We start from the raw sequence: 26,095 nt of genomic DNA on the forward strand, positions 1-26,095 counted from the left end.
AGGGCAGTGCACCAGAGTCCTGAAAGCACTGGGCTGCCCACCCTATCTCATCCTGTCCTGCTTGCTGGGGAGCGTGTCACAGTACAGGATGTCTCCATCCTGCCACTTGCCCGAATGGGAAGTGGCCATACGGACCCCTCAATGAGGCTCCTGGGCGCTGCCTCTGCTAACTCCCCTGATGTGTGTGCACAGCTTCGGTGTGGTTTCAGCTGGGCAGAAAGACTTGTAACCTCATAGCACCCTACCTGTGGCCCTCCATGGCTTCCAGCTGGGATGGCTTCACACGAGCTGCTCTGGAGCAGTGCGGGCTGGGCCTACATTTGTCTGTGCTCAGAGGGTTTGAGAGCTGAGCTTGTGGCAGCAGCGCTGTGCTGGCACTTGCAGGGGCTCTAGCACTGCTCTGGTTCCCACCGCCCACGAGGGTCACTGCTCAGTAAGGAGCAGCACAGCCCTTGGGAGAGCCTGAGCACCTCAGGGGCTCTGAGGTCCCTACTCCTAACTGGCACCATTTGTGTTGGCGTGTCTTCCATGCTTCACCACCCCTGTACCAAGCACCCAGTCTGCCCCGTGGCCACACGTGGCCCCAGCTCAGCAAAGGGATGCTGAGTGCTTGGGGCAGGGCAGGACAGGCTGGGTCAATGCCCATGCCTGTGGGGTGCTCAGGGAACCCCACAAGCCCCAGAGCTGTCTGACTCAGAAAGTACACAGCGGCACAGCGGGGGGATGAGTGCTGTTTAATGCTCCTTGCCCTCAGAGGAACTGACTCCACAGGGTGGGACAGGTCCCACATCATCACCCTTGATCAGGCTCCTGCCCCGTCCACCGCTCGTGAACTGCTGCAGGTAGAACTGTGCCGCGAGCTGTGTGGTCATCACCCGCAGCGCCAGGAAGGCAGCCACGACCTCAGAGATGAGGAAGGCCAGGAAAAGGCTGTGCACAGCCATCTCCAGCGGCAGCCGGATGATGTGGTCGTCCGTTAGCAGGAATAGCAGGAGGGGGAGCTGGATCAGGAAGGATAGAAGGAGGAACCCGGCAAGCTCAGGCACCTGTGTGGGCAGAGGCTGCTGAGGGGGGACGTGGATGCCCTTGATGGGGTGGGTCCCCCCTCTGTGGGGACCACAGCCCCAGGGTTACCCTGCCAGGGCCTCACAGGACTTGGCACCCTTACCTTCTCCTGCAGGTTCCCGATGTAACCCAGGTAGAGCCGGGCACCTTCAGTCAGTGTGAGGATGAGGAAGGCAGCGAGCAGGAGGAGCTGGTAGTAGCGAGGCAGCAGGCTGTACTGTAACAGGGGCACAGCCTCGTCCCAGCCAGCTCTGTGCCCGATGCCTCACACCCCACGCTCTGCCAGCCCCAACCATGCCGGTGCCCAGCCTTGCCTGCTCTGCCCCCCCAGTTTAACTTTCCCTGCCTGGAAAGTGGTTGCTCTCATGATTTCCATGTTCTTGGAAGGTGTGGGACAGGGCATTTTTAGTCAGGTGTGGGGACCCATTAGTCATGTGTGACCACCGGCATCCCACCTCCATTTACTGTGTCTCCTGCACATTAAACCTGGCCTGTGAGCTTCCCCCCCACCTGCCCACCGGACAGTACCTTCAGCTGCAGCATCATCCCCTCACCCAAGCACCAGAAGGGGAAGTAGCAGGCGTTGAAGTAGAGCATCATCTGGAGGGGGAGGCTGGCCAGCACCTCGTGGGCTAGGTAGGGCAAGGCAGGGCTGGGCAAGGCCCCCAGCATCCCCCCCACCCCAGCCTTGCTTCCTGTGGGGAGCCCCTGCCTCGCAGCGTGGGGGCAGCAGCGCTGGCCCTGGCTGTGCTGGTGGGGCTGCACCAGCTCTGCAGGAGCTTTGGCCCCAAGGCAGCCTGGCATGGCCCCCACCATCACCTGCAGCAAGAGCCACTGCTTGCAGCAAATGCCCTTAGTTTGCTCCAACTCGTTGCTGGTTGGGCACTGGGACCCTTTGCTGCCAGCAGTATTGACAGGCTGAGTGCCTGCAGTGCTGAAGCAGCAGCAAAACCTCCAGTCCCGCTCTGCTGAGCCCCCCGGGGGTACCTGGGCGGTAGATGTGAGCAGCGCCACTGTCCCGTGTCTTGTTATTGATGAAAAGGGAGCTGCTGAATGCCGTCAAGCCCCGCCGGAGGTTGAGGGGCAGGGGTGTTTGTGTGGCCATGGCCAGCAGCTGAGCCCCGCTCAGCCAGGATTAGCAGGAGGGTAGATAATGAGATGACAAGTCAGGCTAATGCGTGGGGCCACCCGGCCATTGGCTCCCACGGGACAAGGCGGCCGAGCCAGGAGGAAGACAGGCTCCTTGGCTGCAGCAATGAGGAGGGACGCGCCCCTTCTACATCTGCACAAGGAAACACGTCACTGGCTGGGGAAGGGCATTTATTGCCATGGTGAGAGCTCCCGGCCACCCACACAGGAGCCCAAGGATACAGAGCATCTCCCTTCCATAGTGGATTACGGGGGCAGCAGCAGGTGGTGCCATCCCTCCACCGCCATGACAGGGACGTAACCTCCCCATGCACCCCACACAGTGCTCTGCTCTTCGGCACCCTCTCCCAGCTGCATTGTATCAGCATCATTATTGCTTAAAATTCCCTGACAGACGAGGATGCCTGTGAAAGATGAGGATGTGCCCCATACCGTGAACCCCTTCCCTGCAGACCCTGGCAGAAGGGCTATCACAGCTGAGGGTGCTCCTTGCCACAGCCCATGTTTCCAGTGGATCGCCGTCTCTGTGGTGGTCAAGATGACATTGATAAAATCGAGTCTCGAAGCTCCCAGACCCACAGAGCATTTTACCCTTCACTGGGATGGGCTGTCCCTGTCACAGTGGGGCTCTCGCAGGTCTCTGCACTGCTCCACTCAGCACCGCCGCTCCCTCCAGGGAGCCTCACTGACACTGCTGTGGCTCGGGGGCTCCTGCTAAGGGCGGTGTGTTGGAAGTGGTGTGTGCTAGGGGGTGGCTGAGCCAAAGCAGGATGGCAGAGGAAAGGGATGGTGCACTGGGGCCTTCACGGTCGGGCCTACCCAGCAGGCAGCAGCTCTTCTCATGATCTTCAGCCTTCAACCCGTCCCAGAAGGTGCCTTAGACAGAGCAGCCGCTGACGCCGACAGTGCCTGTCCGAGCTATTGCAAATATCGAGACTACTGCAAAAGTGGTTGTTAAGGGACAGGCACTGGCAATGAACATGAGAAACCAAATAAAAAGAGGATTCTTCTGTTTGCTAAAGCCAAAATGAAGCTGTGGAGCTCATTGTCACAGGTTGCCAAGGAGAAAGAGGTGAGCAAAACATGATCAGACCAGTGCGTGACTCCCTCTCAGTCATGCTGATCAAGGGCTCAGAGGTGCAAGGACCCAGCCTCGCCAGGCAGCTCCTGCACAGTGAGCACAGTGCAGGGTGCTGCACATATCCTTCCTCAGGTTCTTCCTGGCCACCTGTGATGGGCTAGTGCTGACTAGATAATCTTTAAAGTCCCTTCCAACTCAAACCACTCTATCGTAACACCGCAGCATGGCTCCCACGATCCAACTCAGGACAGCTCCTTGCGTGTTCTTACAGTACCATTGGGAAAAAATAAAAAAATCCTACACTAAATGGATTTCACAGGCAATCAGACCAGGTATGGCAAAAATACATCATGCTGTTAAGTGTTGGTCTGTTGCTAGATAAGGATGGTGAACTAAGGGAGGATGATGGATGAGAAGAAATACCCACAAGGTCCTTGTGGTCTATTTGGCCATACCTGGACAGGACATCTGGAGATGTTACTGGTGAGGACACACACTCCACTGTCTTGGGGGGGTGCTAGCCACAACCTGTAACACTGCACATCTCATAAGTGGCACTTGGAAGGCTCATCTGGAGGCTTTTGGCCACCACCATGTAGCTGGGTTCATCTCCAACGAAGAAGAGGGGCACCAGCCCGCAGTGCGGGGGGGAGCGTGCCACTTCAGAAAAGCAGAAAGGCCCCCGGGGATGTGCACTGTACCCCAAGGGTGTTGCCACAGCCTCCTTGGAAGCTGTACGAAGGAGCAAAGAGAGGCGCGAACACCAAGACATTGAGAAGCAATGCTCACCCAAGCAACCAGCTTGTAATGCAAGCAAAGGCAAGGGCAGAGATCAAAGGATGAAGGCTGCGGCCATGGTTAACAGCTGGGAAGCAACCTCACAAGAAGCTGTGATTTTTTTTTAACCAAGGCTTAGGGTATAAGGGAACTAAAAATAAGCCTATTATCCAGCACTGTGTCATAATGAGAAGATTCAGAAGGTTCTTGGACGTACAAGAAGGGAACGTGCTGGGCCTAACGCACAGTTCCCTGGGTCCCACCAGCGCACAGGGTGAGATGCAACCAGGAGCTGCAATGGGCAAAGCCCAGCATCTGAACGTGGGGTTCTGCGTCCAACTCCATCCCACAAAGGTGTGGAAGAGCAGTGCCTGCAAGGAGCAACATATCAGTGTCAGGATGTCCAGCTCTGCAAAGCAGCCCTGCTGTGACCTGGCACATGTCCTCAGGAAAGCCACAGGTGGTGACTAGGGTTTCTTGTGTCACGGGGTGATGTTCCCAGCTCCGTCTGAAGTAACCCCTCTGTAAAAAGGGGGAATAGGACTTACTCCGCACACTGCAGGCTGTAAGCTGTGGTAGAAGGTATTTCCTCAGCCCTTGTGTGGTCTTCAGCACAGGGAGTACAAGGATGATGCCTGCCATACGCTTCCTCATGCTAGATAGTGGATGAGGCCCATCAGAGGTGGAGGAGTCAAAGAGCACGCTCCTGAAACACAAAGCACCCTGCAAATGTGCCCAAGAGGACTTCAGAGGATGGTGCCTTTGGGTGAGCAGAAACACGGTTGCCTTGGAAGAGCTCAGCCAAGCTCTGCTGGAGAGCATATGGAGTATGGGACCTGCTGGCCTCACTTGGTGCAGAAGAAGTGCTGAAGACCCCCAGGCAGATCACACAGCACAACCAGGTGTGCTGCTGTGGCTCAGGCATGCTGTCCCCATCAGCTTCAGTCACAGACATGACACAAACCGTGGGACTGGAGGCCTTGGGTTGCTGTGAGATAACTGGCATTTCAAGGAGCTTTGGACAGAGCCCTCCCTACAAGGCTATGGAAGACACTGGCCTGCCGAGGGCGTGTTAGGACAGATGCTAAAGAGAAGAAGAAAGCATCAGCCTTTGTCCTGTGTGGAAAGGTAGAGAGCAGATGGAGCAGGCTGTGCTGGGGCTGCTGCCAGGACACACACTGAAGAAAGAAGGAGCAGAGCAGTAGGAAGTAAAGGGATAAAATCAAAATAACATCCCAGTGCTGCTGAGCAGCAGCAGAAAAGGAAGAAGGCCGTGGAAGGATTTAAGCAGTGTGATGGCAAACAGCAGCTCATGCTGACATGTCAGAACAGGGATTATTCAAATGTCACCTGCAGACTTTCCCTGGGCCTAGAAAAAACATGCACTCTGCTAGCTGGGGTGTGCACCTCCATCATCTGGCTGCACCAGTGGGATGGAGCTCAGGGATGACCCCCGCTGCCCCAGGTGTCTCCAGACACCCCAGCCAGGCAGGACAGGGAGCAGCCTGTAAGGGAGGAGCTGCCCAGCAGTCTGGCTGCCCCAGCAGCAAGATACATGGTGCAAAACCACATCTGTTTGTGTGTGTGGGGATTCTGTGTGTGGGTGTGGGGATTCGGAACTGCAGCTGGGCACTGCACACACATCCCTGCCTATGGTCACCACTGGTCACGCTGCCTGGGAAAAGCCCGGCAGCGAAGCAGAAGACACTGACCAGAGATATGACAGGTGACTGGTGACACTGCTATCCAAGCAAAGATCAGAGTCTGGAAATAAAGATAAGCTAGACATGGGACACATATAGGAACCCTCCACAGAGAAGATCCCAGCATCACCTGGCTGACCTGCTGAGCTGCACCCAAGGACTTGGAAGGAATCAGAAAAGATCCAGATCACAGAACAGCACTGGTTTCATTCATAAGGGGTGAATCAAATTAAAAATATAAATTATCTAGCTTTGGGATCAGAGTAAAACAATGACAGATGGAGAACAAAGTTCCCCCAGGACAGAGCACTGGAAGCTCTCCATGGGGAATCTCCTCCCCAGCTCTGCTCGGCTGACAGACATGGGGCTCTGGACTGGCCAGGCCCACTCCTGAGCTACAGACGAAGCCCTTCTGCCAGCAAGAGGAGTAAAACACAGCTGCAGAGCACGGACATGGAGAGCTGAGATGAGAAAGGTAGCTTTGTCACCACGTGACAAAGAGCAGAGGACAATCAGAACACAAACACGGGCATGCTAGGCAAACCTGAGGCCATCCGCATGCTAAATCTCCCTGGCCACTCAGGGTGCTCCTGAGGGCTAGCGAGTGGCTGCAGGTCGGCAGGCAGGGGAGAGCCACAGGTGAATGCTGCAGCCATGCAATGTGCAGAGAGGGTGCGGATACTGGACTCCACAGGGATGTGCTGAGCTAGGAGGAAAGAGGATTTGGGAAGGGGAAATGTGCTGGAGAGCATGTATTGGCCACAGAGAGCAATGAAAGGCACTCATGCTATTAACAGGGACAACAGACGAGCTTGGGGCTCTCATTGTGCTACTTGATGAGTACAGATGCAGCTCCCACTGGCTCCCCTGACACCAGTGTCTGCAGTTCGCAGCAGCTCCTTGCCAGCCATGTGGTGCCCACGCTGGCTGCTGGTGCCAAGCCTACTATCCCCAGGATCTGTTTCCCGACTTTCCAGTGTGAATTTCAGCTGCAGAACCCCAGGCCCGGTGGCTGGTGGGGCAAAGGAGCTGGCAGTTTGCACACACAGGAGCTACCTGGGAAGGTGACTTCTTGGTGAAAGAGGCCAGGTTCCTCCAAGTCTCAAAGGAAAATGATTCAGGTGCAGTATTTGAATTGCTCCATGGAGCTGCAGCTCTCTTCTTGAGGTGAGCACAGCATCAGGAGGTCGCAGCCATGTCTGGCGTTAGGAGCCTTTCCCTGTTAGCCAGGACATATCGCCAGTTCTAGCAGAGACAAAAACAAACAGCACTGTGAGATTTTTCCTGGCATGCGTAAGTGAAGCTGTTCAGCATGCTTCCCAAGCTGCTGGCCACACAGGTCAGGTGCTGCTCTGTCACAGCACTACGCTGCACCCAGTCTGGGCAGCACGGCAGCACCCTTCCCTCTGCCCTCACTCCATCCCAGGCAAAACTGAATTCAAACAGTATTTTTTTTAAACTTTTTTAACAAGCCCTTGTGGCATCCAGATGAAAATTCATGGAAAAGCACTGAATGACAGACATCCTCAGGGGCTGGAAGAATTCAACCAAATGGCAAGCATGCCATCCTGGCAGGTTTGGGCACCAGGGCTCTGCAAAGGACATATAGCAGCCGTGCCCTGCCTGGCATGGGCTTCTCCCAGCATGGCTCCTGCCAGCTCCACCACCCAACACATCATCATTGCCCACAGAGAGGCCAGTCTGGGTTGCAAAACAAGCACATGGTCATAATCAGCATCTCCATGCAGAAATTGGAGATGTGGCCCAAGCAGGGGACTGAGTGACCCTTCTGTGAGCCCTACACTCCCATGTGGATTCGAGACCCAAAACTGAACGTACTTGCCATGACGGACAAACAGCCTAAAAGGTGCGAATGCAGTAGGAGACAGAGAGAGAAAAAACATCTAGGATTAGGTGGTTCTGCTTGCTCTGTGCTCACCGAGTTGCCATGGCCCACCCCAACACAGGGGCCAGCAGCTCTCCCCACCTGCCTGGCCACCCGCAAGAAATGGCCTCCTTCCCAGTCCCTCCCAGTTCCAAACTTGGTGGTCAGGAACCACTGCCTGATTCACAGACAAGGAGCACAACTCTCCCCCCCCACCACACACATGCATGCTGGAAGCTGGGCAGACCCTTGACATGCTCCCAGTGTGTCTGAGCTGGCTCTGGGCTCCCTGGGGGCTGGGCTGCTTCTTTCCCCAGGCTTTTGACAAGGCCTGGTTTTATTTCATATATGTAAGAGAAATATTTTTCATGTAGGCAAACTGCTCCTGGACAGCGACCCACATCCTGCAGCAGCAATCTCTTTCAAGGCTCCTCCCCAGCTGATCTCTGCACACAGGGGTACACTATTTCCTGTACAAAGTCTTAAAGAGAAGGTGAATGGAAAGAAGTGCACTTTGCCAGTGAACTATACCCTTACAAATGCGAGGCAGAGACAGTGAGGGCAAGCTTCCCTGAGCTGTGAGCTTTCCAGGCTGAGGGCCGCAATACTTGCACACAGGTGGTACCCCCAGACTTTCCTCTGCAGGTGCCCCCATGTGCCCAGGGGTGCCCTTGGCATCAGGCAGTGCTGCCCTGGTGGCAACAAGTGCTAGGCATGCCAGCCTCTCAGGCCAGCCTTTTGTCTCTGGCCCAGGGGGAAACAATCCCATCAAGACTCTGCAAGGATATGGATCCTGATCCTGGTGTTCAAGACACATCCCCTGTGTGCAGGATGCAGTCTAGGAGGAGGCCGGGAGGCAGCACACGGGGTGAAGGAATGAGTGGGGCAAGCAGGGAGATGTGAGCAGTGTACAGGATGGGAAAGAGCTGCCTGGTGCTAGTGGTGTCCTGGCTGGGGATGCTCAGCCTTGCCTTGTGCCATGAGGGTAAGCTCAGCCCCAGCACCACTGGTTCCTGCAGTGCACCTACTTACTCCACATCACGCTTTCGGATGGTCCTGCCGGCAGCCAGGACCTCAGCCACCTTGGAGACGATAGGATCGTAGTTCATGCTGGCCACAGCCACCACCTCGTCACTCCTAGAGCCAGGCAGAGCAGAGCAGTTAGAACAGCCCAGGGTGGCCACATCTCCATCACCCACAAAGCAATATGCTGGAGAGAAGCGGGAAGCAAAGAAAAACACCCTCTGCTCCAGGGCCAGGACATGTCCCAGGGTGTGAGCACTGCAGGGACTGTGACGTGGGACAAGAACAGGAGAGGACTTGTAGCAGGTGCTCGAGGCTGGCCCCACTGGTCTCATGGGCTGGCCTGGTGAGCAGCACCAGGGTGCCTAGAGCTGTCTCCATCCCACTGCCCAGCAGTGGGACCCCAGACACCTAAGGGAGGTGGGATGGAGACAGCTCTGGGCACCCTGGCACCTGGGAGAAACGCCAGAAAAGGTGGATCTGGTGGTGGATAAAAAAACTGCAAGGATGCCCAGTGGTCACTGTCAACCACACAGCTTTGCTGCCCTGTGCTGAGGGAGCAGAGGGGATGTTAGCAGGGACTTCCCAGTGGCACACTTGGTTTTGCTGCTCCACATCACTTCCTGATCTACTCCTTGGAACAAGAGCACGCACCTCTGAGCTTGCTCCACAGACAGCAACAACCACATATCAGGTTCTGAGCAGAGCAGGGCTCCTCAACAGACACCTAATGAAGCACCAGGACAACTGGGTGGCCAACTCCACATCCAGCAGCACATCCCAGTCTGGCCGACCTGATAGTCAGGATCCCATTGCTGGTGGCACAACACGAGATCAAAGGCTGAATGTGAAATGAATGAAGCAGAAGGAAGGAAGATGTAAAAATGCTGGAGAAGATTTGGATTAAGATGAGAAGGCACAGGACAAATGAGAAGGGCACCTCTGCTTTGAGGTCTGCAAAATTCAGCCTGAGCATAAATCTGAGCATAAATAAGTCTGGCTCAGGAGATGACTCATAAATAGGTAACCAAATAAACAAACAATTTAATTATTAGAGAAGGTGCATAAGATATTAAATACTGGTGATGTTGTTGAATAAGCTGAGGAGTAGAAGCACCCAACAAATCAAGATCTGCTATTCAATCTGTTGCCAAAGAGCTCCATGACCAACAGAGAAAAGACCAGCATGGGGGAGAAACACGTGCCTGGCCTGAGAGGAGGAGAGCAGAAGCCATGCTTCAGAGAAAACTTCATCTTCATGGAGCCATGACAGTTGAAGTCCTCTCTCTTAGCTGTCCCACAGAGCCATGGGGCAGCATGAGGCTTCCCTCTCCCACAAGCACGCACAGGAATGTAGAGCAGATCATAAGCCTTGAATCTTCTCCAGAGACACTGAGCTCTTCCAAACTGGCCAGACCCAGAGACAGACCGACCTCAGGCAGGCTCCTTCAGAGGCTGGACCTGCGGTTCCTGCCCAAACGCAGAGGAGTCCTGTGGAGCCAGCACAAAACAGTATGTGAGAGCCACTGCATTGACCAGAGCTCTAGAAAGGCTTGGGTGCCATTGGAAATCCCACCCTGAGCCTACTCAGCTCACTGCAGAGATGTGCACGTACAGCAGAGGGGCATTTCTGCTAGCATGTGGCTCTTCCATCCAGCAGACAAGGTAAGAATGAGCAGTAATGGATGGACATTGATGAGACACACGTTCACACTGGAAAACAAGCACCCATGGCAGGCAGTAAGGATAACTAACCACCCGAGAAGATCACAAAGCATGTGTGTGTTCAGCTGAATTGCCTGCTGGGCTGTTACATTTGAGGCCTGTTGCTGTGATGTATAAGAGCTCTCCAACTTCTGAGCCTGGATCTCCTCATCTGGTTGGCCTTACGTCTTGTGTAACATGAGTGAGGTCCTCCACTCTCCCCAGGACTGGACAACCTTCCCTAAGGACATAACTCCCATCTGTGCAGAGACTGACAATTTTGTTTATGGAATACAGCTAGTCTCCTTGAAGATACTTGCAGCAGTATTTGACAGAACTGCACTGCAGATTTCCTCTTTTCCTGTTGCCCCGAAATTCAGAAATACAATCTACAAGTGAGAACACCTTCCACACCATCCCCCAGGTGCACCTATCACACAGGGCCTTGACCACAGATCCTGCACCACTGCTTGATGTCTTCAGTGTTCAGCACACAAAAGGCAGCTGAGATTTCAGGACTCCTGGGAGGCTCCCTACCACTGCCACACCACAACACATGTTCATGACACTTCAGTGGTTTCCTCCATGTGCCTCTGGCCTCTGCGGGTGATAGCAGGTGTGCTTTCTTTCCTCCTTCTGCTCTTCTTTCCTTCAAACACTGTTTGTTCTGTGCCAGGATGCAAGAGGCTTGCTGCAGAGGGAACAGTGACAGCACTTTGCCAAGTGAGAGGCCTCAGTTTATCCATTAACGTTTGCACAAAATGGTTGGTGTATGCAAGAAGCCAGCAAATTCTAGGCTGGATGCTGTTTTAAACTACAGTCTGTCCACTGTGCAACCTCATGTGAAGATCACTAATGTCCAACACAGACGCCAGAAAGAGCATCCTGCCACTGGGGACAGCAGCTGAAAGACTACGAACTCAAATGCTCTTGAACCCTGCACTGACAATTGATCCAGGAGGTTCTCTCACCCAAGTGAGATGCTGTCTTGTACTGACACAGGCAACCACGGTACATGGATCAAATGTGGAGATTTCAAAGCTTTGTTCTTCCTGAGTGCAGCCAGCTCCCAGCTGCGCTGGTGGGGGAAGGAGAATGAAAGATGAGGATTTCTGCTCCCAAATGAGAAACAGAAAGTGGATGGAGTGGGAAAGATGTGCTGTTCTGAGGGAAGGAATAACCAAGGTAAGCAATGGAGAGCAAAAAGACATAATTCTGCCATCTGGGATGTGAATGCAGCCCAAACATTTCTATCAGCAATAAAAGTGACAGATGGTCCTTTTGTGAAATAATTTGTAGGGCAATGGTGAACTGGAGAATCCCACATCAGTAGTGGCTTGTAAACATTTTGTCTGACAGACAGGGAAGGCCAGCAGGAGTCCCTTTTTTTCAAGTGGTCTTTTGAGGCAACAAGTGTGCCCTTTCTGAAACTGGGACTGTGAATAATCAGAAGTCTTGGCCTAAAGACTGAGGGAAGGTGAATCACTGTGGATGTGCACTGTGTCTATATGGCCTTCCCTTCCTCTGCAGGGTTTCCTCTGGAAATGGTGCACCATGAGGAAGACAACCACAGCTACCCAGTGGATCTCCCATGATCTCCAAGGTCTTAGGGACTAGGATGACATCGGCCTGTTCTGGAAGAGGTGCTGTGGTGAACATAGTGTCCCATGAGGACAACTGCAAGGCACCCCATCCCATGCACATCCCCGCACAGGGCCTCATGCTGACCTCTCAGCAGCTCACCCTCAGCTCTGAATGTGGGTAAACAAACAGTTTTATTCTTCAAACTCTGGAAAAGAAAAGAGTTTTATTATGAAAGTCAATGCTGAGAGCAGGCTCTGGGAATGGGCATCACCAGTGTTTCATGCAGGAACCGAACCAGTGCACACCAGAAGTCCAAACCATCAGGTGGATGTGGAAAGCAGGAGGAGATGGCCTGTTTGGGACAGTGTCCTCAATCCAAAAGCATTAGTACCAGTAGCAGGACTATCACCAAACAAGAAGAAAAGGAAGAAATGCTCCCAGTCGCCTCTCACAACTGGGCAGTGAGAGAGGAACCAGCCCGAGCCCCGCCAGCTGCAGTACCTCTGGCTCTCTGCACAGGATGCCGTCCTACCACACCAAAGCCATCTCCTGGGGCCCCTCCTGGGTGGCAGAAGAAGGCAGCTCTCAGCACCCACCCCATGTCAGTGCTAGACCCAGTGTGAGGCCCTGCACCACGCAGGGGATTAGTCACCTTGCTCAGGGCCTTCCTCTTCAAAGGGCTCTACAGATGTTTTATTAAAGTGGTCTGGCATTTCCTTTCTAATTAGGGTTGGGATAAATAGCTAAATCTGTTGGGCTCTGATATGGGAAGGAGGAATAGGATGATAGTTCAAAGATTGTATGCTGGAAAGAAATACATGCCACTGCAGCTCTCAGGTGCCCAAACTGATAGTACTGCATTTTCTGCAAGCAGATGACTGCCAGTGATTCCATGGGACCAGTGATGGGCCAACATGAAGGGACAGCACAATGGGACAACACAGTGGCTGCAGGTATCGAAGTTGTGGCAAAAGCACACTAACTCTGCAAAACCACTGCAGCAAAACTTGAAATGGGTTTTAATATTCCCCTGTCTTGTGCTCACTGTGCAAGCTGTGTATTTTAAACAACTGGAGCAGCTCCAGCCAAGGGACACAGCCAGAGCAGAGCACTGGGGGCATGGCTGGCTGGTGGCAGTGGGTGACACAGCGCTGAGCTCGATGGGTATGGCTGAGAGGAGATGAGCTGCTGGGCTCCATCCTGAAGCCATGTGGACAAGAGGTCACCCTCGGAGATAGGGACACAATGGGGAGGCAGCAACAGGGGGACAAGAGTGGCCAGCCCAGTGAGGTGATCTCTGCAGAGCAGGAGCTGGATCCTGCCAAGAGCTCCCTGCCAATCCCCGCATGAGCACGGGTCCCTGCTGGCCTTACAGCTGCACTTGGCAGCCCTCGCTCTTGAGGCTCTTCAAATCACTTGAAGAAATCCCCTTCCTCTCCAGGCATGAGGAAGCTCTTTGGCCATTGACTTCAGATTAAAATGGGATAAAGGAAACAAAAGAACAAACAGCAGCAAATATTCTGGGAATAAATTTACAACACATAGTCTTTCCAGTCTAAACAGCCAGCTGTCTAAACAGCCAAGGCAATGGCTATTGACATCCTAGCTGTCAACAGATCTCAGGAAAAGTATTCCCAAACAGTCTCCCAGCCATGGGGATAGCTGCATTTCAGTACAGGTGTAGTAAAAGCTCCTGAACTCTTGCTAACTTTCACAGCTTGTTAATAGACAGGAGAGTTTTCAAAGCTTAACTTGTCAAACCAGAAACAGAAACAGCGATGCCTGACCAGTCCAGCCTTGGTCATACATACTAACACATTGTCGATATGGGAAGGAAATTTTTGAAGGAAATAGTGAGCAACAAATTAACAGAAGCCATTATTTGCTCTCAGATGATAGGTGATCAAATCTGGCAGAGATACTAGGTCCAAGGAACTGCTTAACTTGCTTTACACTCAGCACATCATTTCTCTAGTGCCTGGCACTAATGCATCTGTGTGTGCAGTTTTATTAATGTCCTGCAACATCAGTGTCCAGACAGAAACAAAACTGACTGAAAGAATCTCCGGCAAAAATATTTTCCAGCCTAGCAGAACAAGCTGAGACAAATGTCCATGTAGGGACATGGAGAAGAGAAACACTTACTTGGTATAAAATGCAACAAACTTCAGTTCATCTAAGTCCCCTTGAATCACAACATCATCAAATCCTTCCCCATGGCCTGAAAGACAAAGAAATCATGGGTTGGAGCAGGTGAGTCCCTGCCCTGCAGTCCCACAGGCAGGTGGATGGCACTGGTCACGCTCCCCTCCAGCCTCCCAGCCTCACCCTGCCACTGCTGGGGAGGCTCAGCTTCACCCTGCTGCTGTACCTCCTCCCCTGTGTGGCACCGTGAGGTGACACCTCCCTCCCCTATGTCTTCCTGCACCTCCCGGTGCAGTCTTGTGTGAAATGACTTGGTGACAACACCTGTACCAGCCTAGACCTCAGTGTGGGGGAGAAGGAAAGGGATGAACCCACATGATCACAGGACAGTTGCTGAGAAAACAATTTCCAGAGCAAATGTTTTGCTCTACTTTTTATTTGCTTAGTTTGCCCATGGAATAAAAGATTGGACCTCACTTCTTTCCTGTGGATTCAGCTCTGGCCCTAAGAAAGAGTGTTTTAATCCAGAGCTAGAGAAGAGGGAGTCATCCGGTAGTCACTAAGAGATGGGCATTGGAAGACACGGGTACAAAGAAGCACCCATGCTTGCTCAGAGGCGCATGTTCACAGAGACTCCTTGTTCATGCTGGGCAATCCTAAGCAGCCACAGAAGCCCTTCTGGCCTTGCAAAACAAGAGATGCCCCTCCACAGCCACCCTGGTCCAGATGAAAGAGCTGGAAGAAAAGGCCCTGCGAGGTGTCCTGTGCCTGTAGGCAGAAGAGTTTCAGAAGAGACACAAAAACTATTATGTGCAAGGAAGGAAAGCAGACCTAAGACAGACGCTGGCCCAGAGGGGACACAGAAGAGAAGGTGGCTGTGACTTCTGTATCCCATGGCACCTCCACCAGCACAATCTCTACGGCAGCCCTGGGGACCCCCTCACCTGCATATCGAATGCTCTTCCCAAACATAGCAGTCCACAGGTAGGGGATGGTGCTGATCTCCGTGCCATGGGCCAGCATGTTCAGTGCTGCTATACGGCCTGGAAGGCAGAAGCAGCAGAATAAGCAATAGAGCTCTGAGTCTGAGCAAGCATCGGGCCCTCAGGCCACAGCACAGCTCAGGTCATCAGCATCAGCATCCCTAGTCCAGGAGCACAGGAAGACCAATACCTTCTGCTTCAGCTAAAGTAACCATACAGCAGCAAGAACCTTCACAGAGGAAACCCAACGCATCTTCCATGGCTGGGCTTGGAGGAGTCATCCAGTGGTGCAGCTCTTACTGACTCCTCACCTCCATCAGCACTAACATGCTTATGAGCCCATCTCAACACAGCTTCTGCAATGTTAACAGGGCTGAAGCGTGTTGAGCTCCCACCACAAATATGGTGGGACAGATAAAACCCCAAGGGTCACAGAGACTTACTGAAGAGTCACTGCCCCAGCAGCATGGTTAGACGTGTCCAGGTGGGTTGTGTTCAAAGGCAGGGTAACCTTGAAGGTCTAGTTCCAGAACATCTCCCCCAAGACACCCATTGGGAAGTCAACTAGATGGAAAGCTCAAAGGCAGCCAGGGCTTCCAGGCTGGCTGGTATTTGAGCTGTCATGGGGCAGCTCGAAGTCCTGAGCTGGCCATTCACTCTGGGAGCTATAGGATCCAGCCCTGGGCAGCCCAGCTGGGGATGTGTGCCTGCAGCCTCTCACCCTATGAGCTGATGGGTGCAGCATGAAATGCTTCTGACCCTCTCCGGGGCAAGGAGAAGATCAGGCTCCTGCAGGGACTGATCTCCTAGGGACGCCTTGGTCTAGGAGTAATGAGTGTAATGAGTGATCGTCAGTGTGTGTACGTCAAGAAGGCTGACAAATGAATAGGTAATGGACAGTATAAAATACACATTTCCAAATGTTGAATACAACTACACAGTTTCCATGTTCTCAGTTCTCATTCTCTTCTTAAAGTGTTGGAAATTTCCTGGGTATCTGGAAAAGGCTCTTCTCCTTAAGCAATTTTTGCTGCTGCAAAGGGACTGAAAAGCACCTACCATGCATATGGGCCATCTGCCAGTGAGGAACGTTCACTTTCTTATTGTTCCTCAAGGCCAGCGGGAACATCACAGTGTCACCAGCTGCAAACACTCCGGGGATGTTGGTCTGCATCATCTGAAGGGAGGAAGCAGAATTGCATGTAGGTGGGGTTTGCACCCTACAGGAGCAGCCAACAGGGAACTGCCTGAGACCCACCAAGGTCCCCAGGGGCAGGAGGCGTGTGTGTGTGTGGACACCCACAGCATCCAGGGCCAAAAGAGCTGAGGTTTTGCAAACCCATCGCTTCAAGGAGGGTGTGCTGGCCCAAGCGTATGGCAGTCCTCACATCTCAGCATCTAGGGACAGACTGTCACCGCGCTGGTGGTTCAGAGGCCAAGGCAAGTCCAGCTTGGAGGAGCCAGTGTGACCAAGACAGCTGCAGCTGTGGGGGCTAAAACACCAGGCTCACCTTGTTGACCACAATGAAGCCTTTGGAGTCGATGTTGATGCCACTCTGCTTGAGAAATCCCGTTGCTGGCACTGCACCTGCAGGGGAAAGCAAAAGGCTGTTTTTCCTCTAGCCGTCATAAATCTGTTGTGGATTGTTGACTGTTGTGAAGCAGTCAATAAAACAACAGGAGAATGAAACTGGAATCTTGTGATTCTTCCAGTATGCAATGTTTAGAAAAGTTACCATTAGTTAGGGGCTTTTTCCTCCCCAAGTGTCAAGGAGAAAAATACTGTCTTCTATGGCAGCAGCAGCAATAAAATAAAATAATATAAATAAATAAATAAATAAATAAATACAACAGATGGAAAAAAGTTTGGGCTGTAAGAAAATAAAAAAATTGAGAGAATTAAATTGAATGTTTTTTTCTGAAAAAAAAAAAAAAGAAAAAGAAACTTAATATCACCCAAATGTTTTCAACTTCATTTTATGGGAGTTAGGACCTAGAAAAGACTTTTTCAGCTTTGCTACAGATACAAGCATAGGGTGGAAGCTGGTACACCTCTACCTGCACCCTTCAGCCACCTGGCCAGGAGGAAGATGACTGCCCCGTCTCCTCCAGCACCAGCACTGTCGAAGCAAAGCACTGCTGGCCTGATGGGACCAGCACTCAGCAACACAGCAACAGCCCCTTACCTATACCAACGACACAAACGTCTGCACGTAGGACCTTCCCACTCTTCAGCACCACCTCCTTCAACTTTACAGGAGAGAGGGGGAAATTACAGTTATTTCAGAGACAAAAAAAGAAAAACCCTGTAGCAGCAGCAAGCGAAACTAGCTTCTTGCTTCATTTCTGACATGCAATTTGGCCGTAGTTCTTTATAATGGCAAGAAGAAGAGTTTCAGAGACCACCAAGGGAGTCCTGCAGGTGCTTTCTAGGGACAGGGTTAAAACCATGCAGTGCTTCAGCAGGGTCACCCTCAATGCTCTCTCTGTCCCTCCAGGATCTCAGAGCAACAAAACCATCCCAAACACTGTGGCTGGAGCACACTTGCTCCTGGGGGCTAAGCTCAAGAATATGAATTTCAGGGGCTGGGAAAGAGAGAGGGCAAAAGCCCAGCAATGAAGGGGACGGCAGCCCCAGGGTGAGATGTGGCCACCTCTCGCCCCAGGGGAGCCTTCGCCACACTGTACCTTGTTCTCCCGCTCCCGCAGCTCCGACACCTCAGTCTGCATGTAGAACTTCACCCTGTGGTTCTCAAACATCTGTGGGGACAGCAGGCACATCACAGCCCCACACTGCCCCACCCTCATGCCTTGGCACCCTCTGCGCTCCCTTCCCTGCCTTCAGGTCCTCGGCTGTTCTGGAACAGGCCCATCCTCTTCCCTCCCATGCAAACCCAGGCCAGGCCCTTTCACAGCAAGCAGCCCCCAGAGGGGAAGGTCCAGCCCAGTCTTCCTCAGGGGTATTACTGTATAGCACCTTCACATCTTAATCAATAAATCAGCTTTTAGAATAACTGCATCAGCAAGTTAATGAATGTTATAGAATGGAATCATGGAATCATAGAATGGCTTGGGATGGAAGGGACCTTAAAGATCACCTAGTTCCAACCCCCTGCCATGGGCAGGATGCCACCCACTAGATCAGGTTGCCCAGGGCCTCCTCCAACCAGTCCCTGAAACCTCCAGGGATGGGGCATCCACAATCTCTCTGGGCAACCTGTTCCAGTGCCTCACACCCTCTGAGGGAAGAATTTCCTCCTAACCTCTAATCTTAATCTCCCCTCTTTTAGTTTAAAACCATTCCCTCTTGTCCTTCATTATCTGTCTCAGCAAAAAGTTGCTCTCCATCTTTTTTATAAGCCCCCTTTTAGAATTGAAAAGCTGTAATAAGGTCACCCCTTCTCTTCTGTAGGCTGAACATCCCCAGCTCTCTCATAGGAGAGGTGCTCCAGCCCTCTGATCAACTTCACAGCCATCTTCTGGACCCGCTCTAACAGCCCCACATCCTTCTTGTGCTGAGGGCCCCAGATCTGGACGCAGTACTCCAGGTGGGGCCTCACAAGGGCAGAGCAGAGGGAGACAATCACCTCCCTCCGCCTGCTGCCCACCCCTCTGTCGATGCAGCCCAGGATGCAGTTGCCCTTCTGCTGGCTCATGTCGAGCTTTTTGTCCACCAGAACCCCCAAGTCCTTCTCTGCAGGGCTGCTCTCAGTGAGTTCTTCTCCCAGTCTGTACTCGTGCCTGTGATTGCCCCGACCCAGGTGCAGCACCTTGCACTTGGACTTGTTGAAGCTCACTAGGTTCATGTGGGCCCAAATCTGAAGCTTGTCCAGGTCCCTTTGGATGGCATCCCTTCCTTCTGTTGCATCAACTGCACCACTCAGCTTGGTGTCATCTGCAAAGTTCCTGAGGGTGCACGGCATCCCCCTGTCTATGTCATTGACAAAGATATTACACAGCACCGGTCCCAGGACAGACCCCTGAGGGACACCACTCATCACTGGCCTCCATCTGGACATGGAGCCATTGACCAACACTCTCTGGGTGCGACCTTCAAACGAACTCCTTGTCCACTGAATGGTTCACCCATCAAGTCCCCCCTCTCCGACCTGGAGAGACATGACGACATCAGGCTGTCATGTGGGACTGTGTCAAAGGCCTTACAGAAGTCCAGGTAGATGACATCGGTCAGTCTTCCCTTGTCAACTGATGCAGTCACTCCATCGTAGAAGGAGTGAATGAGTGAATAAGTTCACATCAACAAGTGAAACCAGCAGAACCCACTGTCACCAAAATCACCCCCAGGACAGGAAAGCAAGGTCACCTTCATGACAGCGCGGCCAACCCTCTCCCCAAAGAACTTCTTGAAGGGGACTTCCTCCAGCTCGACCAGAGACACCGAGTGGGCCCTCTCTGCAAGGTAGGCGGCCACCTCCATCCCTGGGGAACAGAAGCACGTCCCAGCAGGCCTGCTCTGTGGGGACTCCTGGGCTGCAGCCAGGCCCCATGGCCACAAAGGGCCCCACAGCTTTGCATGAGATTTATCATTTACAGTGATTTATTCTTACAGGCAGGAGTCACAGGAGGACTTTAAAGATCAAAACAAGCAACCAGCCATAATGAAGTCCCAAGAACCCCAGGAAACATTTGTTAATGGACCTCAGACGAGGGAAGAGAGAAATCTTCCTCTTATGGCTCAGCAGAAGTAATGAGCTACTGGCTGAAAACTGCCCCTGTGACTTCAGCTTTTTTGTTCTGTTCAGAAGAGACCAATTTTGGTGCTGGCAATTGCATGGAAACCTTCAGCATTTTCTTTCTATGTTTTTTTCAGAAACTGTTCTCTTTGATGGTCTACAGTTTACAATTGGTCCCTCAAACCACACATTTTGTTGTAGACAGGACTGACAGAACCTTTAAAGCAGGAAATTAAAAAAAAAAAAAAAGAAAAGAAAAAAAGAAAAACAAGTACTGAACATTTTGAAATAAATTCCCTCCCTAACAATCGTCTATGCTTAAAGCTTGCAGGACATGCCAAAATTTTGTTACAGACGTATCAAACATACAAACGAAAGAAAGAAACATTAAAGAAATTACAAGACTTCTGTGTATTTTAAAAATTCTCAGCCCTGATGAAAAGTAGAAGAGAAATAAGCCCACAACCTTTCATCTACCAAAGACTCTCCTATCTGAAGCCAAATCTGCACTTACACGCTGGATTTGAAAACACCTGAGTGACAGTACTGGACTCATCATAGGCTTTCCAGACTGGGATAGCAATGCTCTTTGTCCATGCAAGCTGAATTGCCCAGTCTCTTGCGTAAAATTAATTTCTTCAGGAAGGAGATGTTGTTAGCACTTGGAGCTGCAGGTTGAACCAGCCAGGTCCAGTTTTGGGGGGGATTACCTCCAACAGGGTAATGACAAACTAGGAAAGGGTCTGTGACAATCTGCAGGGACACATGGAAAGTTGAAAAATGCAAATCTGCAAAATGAGAGCTCACCAAGGAAGGAGGCACCCACTATAACCACATTCTTGCTGGTGGCCAGTTTCACCACACGGTTTGCATCTTCTGGTGTTCGGATGTTGAAAACATTTTCAACCTCCTTACCCTTACAGCTGAGAGCTTTGGGTCTGAAAAACAAACACAAATTGAGGGCTGTCTAGGTTGGGCTCCTGCAGACACTTTGGCTTGGCTATCTGCAGTTCGCCGCCGTCTCCTGCTTCTGTGGGAGCTTTCTTTTTGGGGGGGTGGGGGAACGACACAGATCAGTTGACAGGACAAGGCAACACGCTGCAGGATGTCACACTGCAGCCAAAACACCAAATTTTGTCATGTTTCTCTGCAAAATCACCCGGGATAGACACATAATATAAAAAAGAATAAAAATAAAAAATGCTGGTGGACAACGGAATGAACGCCCGGCCCCAGCCCCAGCCCTCATGCAGCTGCTTGGCAGGCAAACGGTGCAAGCCTGGCCTATGCTCTGTGTAGAGAAATGGAGCACAATGCGGGATGGTTCCTGCTATAATTTTAAGTTTAACTGCTGTCATGTAGTAAAATTTTCAGAAGCTTACTAGGACACAGAAAACTAATTCTATCCTTCAGTAGAAAATTTGGAGCCAGATTTTAAAGGTTCTATAAGCATCTGCAGATGCGGGTTCTGTAGCAATTTAATCTTGTCATCCTCATGTACTTACTGGGGCATATGTATTTTTAAATATCTGTCCCCTGCATATATGACTCATGTCTGGAAATGGGAATGATGATCCTAAATAATTTAGGGATCTTAAAAACATTTACCCAGTGTACTTGGAGCTTATGCATAAGGATTTTGAAATTATTTCCAAAGGTTTAATCCTCTCTTGAACCTCATTAGGTGGAAAGTGCATTTTGCTGAGCACCACGTCACCCAACACCAGGCCTAGCGGCTGATGTGGCTGCAGCTGCAGCTGAATCACAACATCCCGCTGGCAGAGCCGGACACCTGCAGATGACTGCAAGGAATCCAGGCATCAGACCCAAATATGAAGCAGCACCAAATATTGACAATTACCAGTGGCATCAGCAGTTCGCAAAGGGAGTGATTTCTCTGTTGCTCCCTCCTAGCCAGGCCTGAAGCTCCCTGTACCACCTGGATGGAAGCATCCCTAACCCAGATGATAATTTTGCAGAGGCTGAATTTGTCCTAGTCCACTTTGTGCCTTTGTGGCAGGAGCACACGGAAAGGGTGAGCAGCCCAGGGATGCCAGACCTGTCCTTGGGTGCCATCCTGACAGCCCCTCTTACACCCTCTTACACCATCACAGCTGGGCGTGTGAGGGATTCAGACACTTGCATTTGCCCCAAAACGGGGCAAAAAGCGAAATAGTGAAATGTCGATGGAGCAGTAAGGTTCAGAGACTTTGCTATAGAAAAGCCTGGTCTTGTCTACAATATTTGACATTTTCTGTGAAAATGTAATTTACTCTTGAGCTGGCCCACAGGAGAGACTTCTGGGAACAGTGCAGCATTAGGGTGCTGCTGGTAAATTCCTCCACCTTTGCAAGATACATTTTTCTCTCTGTATCTTTTCTCTCTGTATCTGTATAAAACAACTCATGAACTCAGGCTGCTTCAGCAGGTACTTTTCATTAACACTCTTTTGACCTTGATTCTGATCATGAAACTCCTGGGCAGCAGCTCCTGCACAGCCTTCTTCCACACACCACAGCCCTTGGTGCTGGTGGTCCCCTGCTTTCTGGGCTGTATTTGGGTGACACACAGGCTCTTCAACTTTGGCTGAGCAGATACACCCACCATAGCTACAGAGGGAGATACTGACATATCAATTATGTATTTGGTGCCTTTTCTGCAAACGTTCTTGCAAACAAATTCAGTTTCTGAACACAACTGCTGTGTTTGATCCCTTATCCCCAGGCACAAGCTCCTCAAGTTCTCAGATAAAATAGTTTCTCATGATCTTTAAAGTGTTTGTAGCTTACGTGTTTCCAGTCGCTATCAGCAGTTTGTTATATTCCATCTTAAATCCATCCTTGAACACAGCTATCTTGTTCTTGATATCCACAGCTGCAACCTGAAATCATTTCTAAATAATGTTAAGAAATGAAATCTCAAGACATTCACCGAGATGCTATGTGCTGATCCAAAGGCACCCCCAAATGCACCAGCCCACCATGAGCCTCTTATGGCACATCTTGTTTTGTTAATGACTGCAGAGAATGCAAACCATTTGTTATTATTTTCTACTTCTGAATTGCTTTCTTGCGGGGGATGATCAGCACCCACTAACGCACACAGGCTCAGAAGAGAAGACTTCAGAGTAAGCCTCAAGGCACCACCAAAATCCATAGCAGCAGCATTCCTTGGTGTCTAATCCCCTGAAATGTGCAGGCACACGTTGAGCACCTAGTACTTATCTTAGATTTTAACAGGAACTGAGAGCCAGGTCTGTGGCAAGCTGTTATTCCTAAACAGTTTTCGGTTTTGCCCCCATGCTAAGCCTGAGGCTTCCCAAAGCCTGTGGAGTGACTCCCTCTGCCCGCATTGCCACCTTTGCCCAGCAACCTGTCCTCCTCACTGCAACAGCTGCTTTCCCAATGGGACTCAGGGTCAAGACAGTCACAGGCAGGTGCTCACACTCATTCCTAACACAATCAAATGGTGCTCTGTCCCTGCACATTTATTTATTTATTTATTTATTTTGCAAAGATAAGGACTGCCCTACTGCCATTGTTTCCCCCTTGCCTCTGAAACCATCCCAGTGAGCAAGGTGCTCATGGGTACACTTTTCCCAAGCTAGTTCCAGATTTTTTGGACAAGCCTTCTTCAAATGCTTATGATGGCTCTTGTATGGAGACTGGTGTTTCCACACACTGTGGGTGGAGCAGCACTGACACTAGGCACCTATGGACACAGGAGAGCCTCACCAGCAACAGCAGCACTTCATGCTGTGGCCACCTCCATGGGACATTATACATGTCTTCAAGCCTATCCCAGGAGTCACTCACTCACCCAGAGTCACCTCTGCTTGGGCAGCAGGGAAAATCCACATTTGAGGCAGTAAATCGAAAAAAATGGAGCATGAACCTCCTCGCATTGCTTTACTGGGTGGGATCCAGGATGTGGGTAAGTTTTCTTCAGCAGGCACCACTGCACCTCCACGCATGAGCCATGTGAAGTGGGGTTCCAGAAGCTGGGCAGAGCCCCTCAGTGCTGCTAACCTGCGTGCTAACTGTGACAGCAGTATTGGCCTGTGCCTCTAGGACTCAAACCTGACTTGCCTCCCCTGTCTCCTACCCACTACCTCCCTGCCCTTGTCCCCATGTCCCATGTCACACAAGTGTGCAGAGGTGAGACAGTGGGGTCAGGAGGCTAGAAGGATTCTTGAAAAAGGTAAAAAGCAAGTGAGCAATGAGAAAAGCCTCATGACTGTGGATTGCTCAGCAGTAAAAAAGCATATCCAAGTGTGTCAGGTGATAAAAAAGACTAAAAACTTCTTATGCCAAAGAGCCTAGGTTCAACAAGGAGAATTGGAAAGTCCTGCCCCTGGGGAGGAACAACCTCATGCACTAGGACATGCTGGGGGCTGACCATCTAGGAAAGCAGTTTTGTAGAAAAGGACCTGGGAGCCCTGGTGGACACCAAGTTGACCATGAGTCAGCAATGTGCCCATGTAGTGAAGAAAGCTAATAATATCCTGGACTGAATTAGCAAGAGTATCGCCAACAGATCAAGGGAGAGTGCAAAGCGGATGGAGCCAGGCTCTTTTCAGTGGTGCCCAGTGCCAGGACAAGAGGCAAGGGGCACAAATTAGAACGCAAAAGGTTCCATCCAAATATCAGAAAGTACTTCTGTGCTGTGCAGGTGACCAAGCACTGGAACGGGTTGCCCAGAGAGGCTGTGGAGTCTCCCACCTTGGAGATGTTCATAAGTTGCCTGGACATGGTCCTGAGGCATTCTGCTCTGGGTGACCCTGCTTGGGCAGGGATTGGAGCAGGTGGCCTTCACTCACAAACCCTTCTTACCCCCTGGCCTGACAGACTAGTAGCAGGTTTGGGTCTCCCACATGGCACAATTTGGGATCTCATAACCAAGCTCAGCTTCTGTGGGCAGCTGCATATTTGCAGCCACCTTAAATACTCCAGACTTGGGATGATTTCTGTATGAACAGACCTCATCTCATTGAACCTCTCCAAAAAGCCAGCATCTGCAATGTAACTGGTAGATCCTCAAGTGAATGGTGATGTTCTGTTGGGCCTGGACAGACTAACAAACTACCTTCCAGCCTCTGTCTCTGCAGAGGTGTCATTTTCTGCTGCCTCTGCTCCTTCCATAGAATACCTGTTAATTTTTAAGCCTTGAACATTTTTGTTTGTTTGTTTCTCAGGCTTTAGTCCCCTTAGTTTCTGTCCCCAGCTCAGCCAACCCAGATCTTAAGTCATCCTAGCTGCCATTTCACAAATCCTTGAAGATTCCCAATATGAATAAAATAATGGGGAGAAATATTTAATCCATCACTGTCTGTGCTGCCTGCAGGCAGATTATCCTGATCAGAGGCCAGTTGGTCACCCCAAATCCACGTGAGGATAATAGACAAATGGCAGGTAAGAAATGATGGTCACTATGGAGTTTGCACAGGAAGAAATTGCTTTAATTATGACTTAGAGCAACCACAGGCAGCCTGACCTCAGAGGCACAAAACGGCCCAGGGAATGAGGAAGACTTGGCATTTCTGCAACAGAAATCAGCAAGCTGAAACAAAGACACAGACTTTGTATGCCAGCACCTGGAGAATAATCTGCAGGCAAATGGTGAGACCACACCGTACAAACACAACTCTCCTTACCTGCATTTCAGTCAGGACTTCAATGTCATATGTGCGGAAGAATTCCTTGGGGCGCAGGGCGATCTGCTCCGGGTGGGAATCCATTGACTGAAAAAAAAAAGGCCGTTTTTCTCTTAATAGCTGTGAATTGAAAACGCGAGTGGAGAAACACCTGTTCCAAGCACAAGTCAGTGTATGTGAAATCAGTCCTTATGGCAGTTGTTTAGAGATTTGCTCTACAGGGACTAGAATCAAAACCTGTTCAAGTAAAAGTCATCACAAGACGATGGACTGGGCCCTGGTTTCTTCTCTGACTGCTCAGCACAGCAGTGGCATTGACCAGCTGAGGTAGAACAGCAGCCAGTGTTTCTGAGTAACTGTATAGCAGATCTAAATGCAGCTCCTCATAACACACAAGTTCAGAGCACCAAAAGAAAAGACACGTTATTTGGACAACAACCAGTTACCCATGGAAGTGGAAGCTAAAAGAGCAGTGAGAACTATCTGCATTGTTACAAGGGCAACACTGTCAAAAGGACCCAAGTTATGGAGCACAAATTCCCTTGAAAGCAAAAGCAGAGGTATGTGATATGGATAGAATCATAAAATCATAGAATCATACAATATCCTGAGTTGGAAGGGACCCATAAGGATCATCTAGTCCAACTCC

At 51.1% G+C, this 26,095-nt stretch overlaps 2 protein-coding genes across 9 annotated transcripts in view; both read right to left on the minus strand.

Annotated features, from left to right (window-relative positions):
• Positions 1-37: 37 nt before the first annotated feature.
• LOC310883427 (transmembrane protein 17B-like) lies at positions 38-2,179 on the minus strand. 3 transcript variants are annotated; one of them, XM_083803737.1, is made up of 4 exons: positions 2,053-2,179; positions 1,594-1,697; positions 1,169-1,282; positions 38-1,046 (listed from the first exon to the last, which is right to left on the minus strand). In XM_083803737.1, the coding sequence occupies exons 1-4, from the start codon at positions 2,168-2,170 to the stop codon at positions 735-737; spliced, it is 648 nt and encodes a 215-aa protein (XP_083659863.1). In that variant the 5' UTR covers positions 2,171-2,179; the 3' UTR covers positions 38-734. The 3 variants fall into 3 exon arrangements, with proteins under 3 accessions (XP_083659863.1, XP_083659862.1, XP_083659861.1); XM_083803736.1 differs by lacking the exon at positions 2,053-2,179 and having other exon boundaries at positions 1,169-1,255; positions 1,594-1,922; XM_083803735.1 differs by lacking the exon at positions 2,053-2,179 and having other exon boundaries at positions 1,594-1,922.
• A 22-nt stretch (positions 2,180-2,201) lies between these two features.
• Positions 2,202-26,095, minus strand: part of AIFM3 (AIF family member 3) — a 60,513-nt gene continuing 36,619 nt past the window's right edge. Inside the window, exons 9-22 of one of the 6 annotated variants that reach the window (XM_083803718.1) lie at positions 25,447-25,533; positions 22,583-22,674; positions 20,601-20,731; positions 19,424-19,539; positions 17,788-17,859; positions 17,286-17,349; positions 16,611-16,687; positions 16,159-16,276; positions 15,061-15,159; positions 14,117-14,192; positions 12,473-12,532; positions 8,693-8,797; positions 7,615-7,635; positions 2,202-7,020 (exon numbers count right to left, since the gene is read on the minus strand). In XM_083803718.1, the coding sequence (XP_083659844.1) occupies positions 6,981-7,020; positions 7,615-7,635; positions 8,693-8,797; positions 12,473-12,532; positions 14,117-14,192; positions 15,061-15,159; positions 16,159-16,276; positions 16,611-16,687; positions 17,286-17,349; positions 17,788-17,859; positions 19,424-19,539; positions 20,601-20,731; positions 22,583-22,674; positions 25,447-25,533 (1,158 nt within the window). In that variant the 3' untranslated portion in view covers positions 2,202-6,980. Of the gene's footprint in view, positions 7,021-7,614; positions 7,636-8,692; positions 8,798-9,888; positions 10,175-12,472; positions 12,533-14,116; positions 14,193-15,060; positions 15,160-16,158; positions 16,277-16,610; positions 16,688-17,285; positions 17,350-17,787; positions 17,860-19,423; positions 19,540-20,600; positions 20,732-22,582; positions 22,675-25,446; positions 25,534-26,095 lie in introns of those variants that run through there. The other 5 variants (XM_083803720.1, XM_083803719.1, XR_014573527.1 and 2 more) reach the window with 5 other exon arrangements.

This window comes from Anser anser, assembly GCF_964211835.1.
Source record: "Anser anser genome assembly, chromosome: 18".
Classification (NCBI taxonomy): domain Eukaryota; kingdom Metazoa; phylum Chordata; class Aves; order Anseriformes; family Anatidae; genus Anser; species Anser anser.

What these genes read in the sequence shown, in the direction of transcription:
- LOC310883427 (XM_083803735.1), bottom strand. Translation starts at nt 1,881, where the DNA reads ATGGTGGGGGCCATGCCAGGCTGCCTTGGGGCCAAAGCTCCTGCAGAG. An exon ending in GGATGATGCTGCAGCTGAAG is followed by an intron (nt 1,283 to 1,593) that starts GTACTGTCCGGT and finishes CCCCTGTTACAG; the next exon opens with TACAGCCTGCTGCCTCGCTA. An exon ending in TCGGGAACCTGCAGGAGAAG is followed by an intron (nt 1,047 to 1,168) that starts GTAAGGGTGCCA and finishes CTGCCCACACAG; the next exon opens with GTGCCTGAGCTTGCCGGGTT.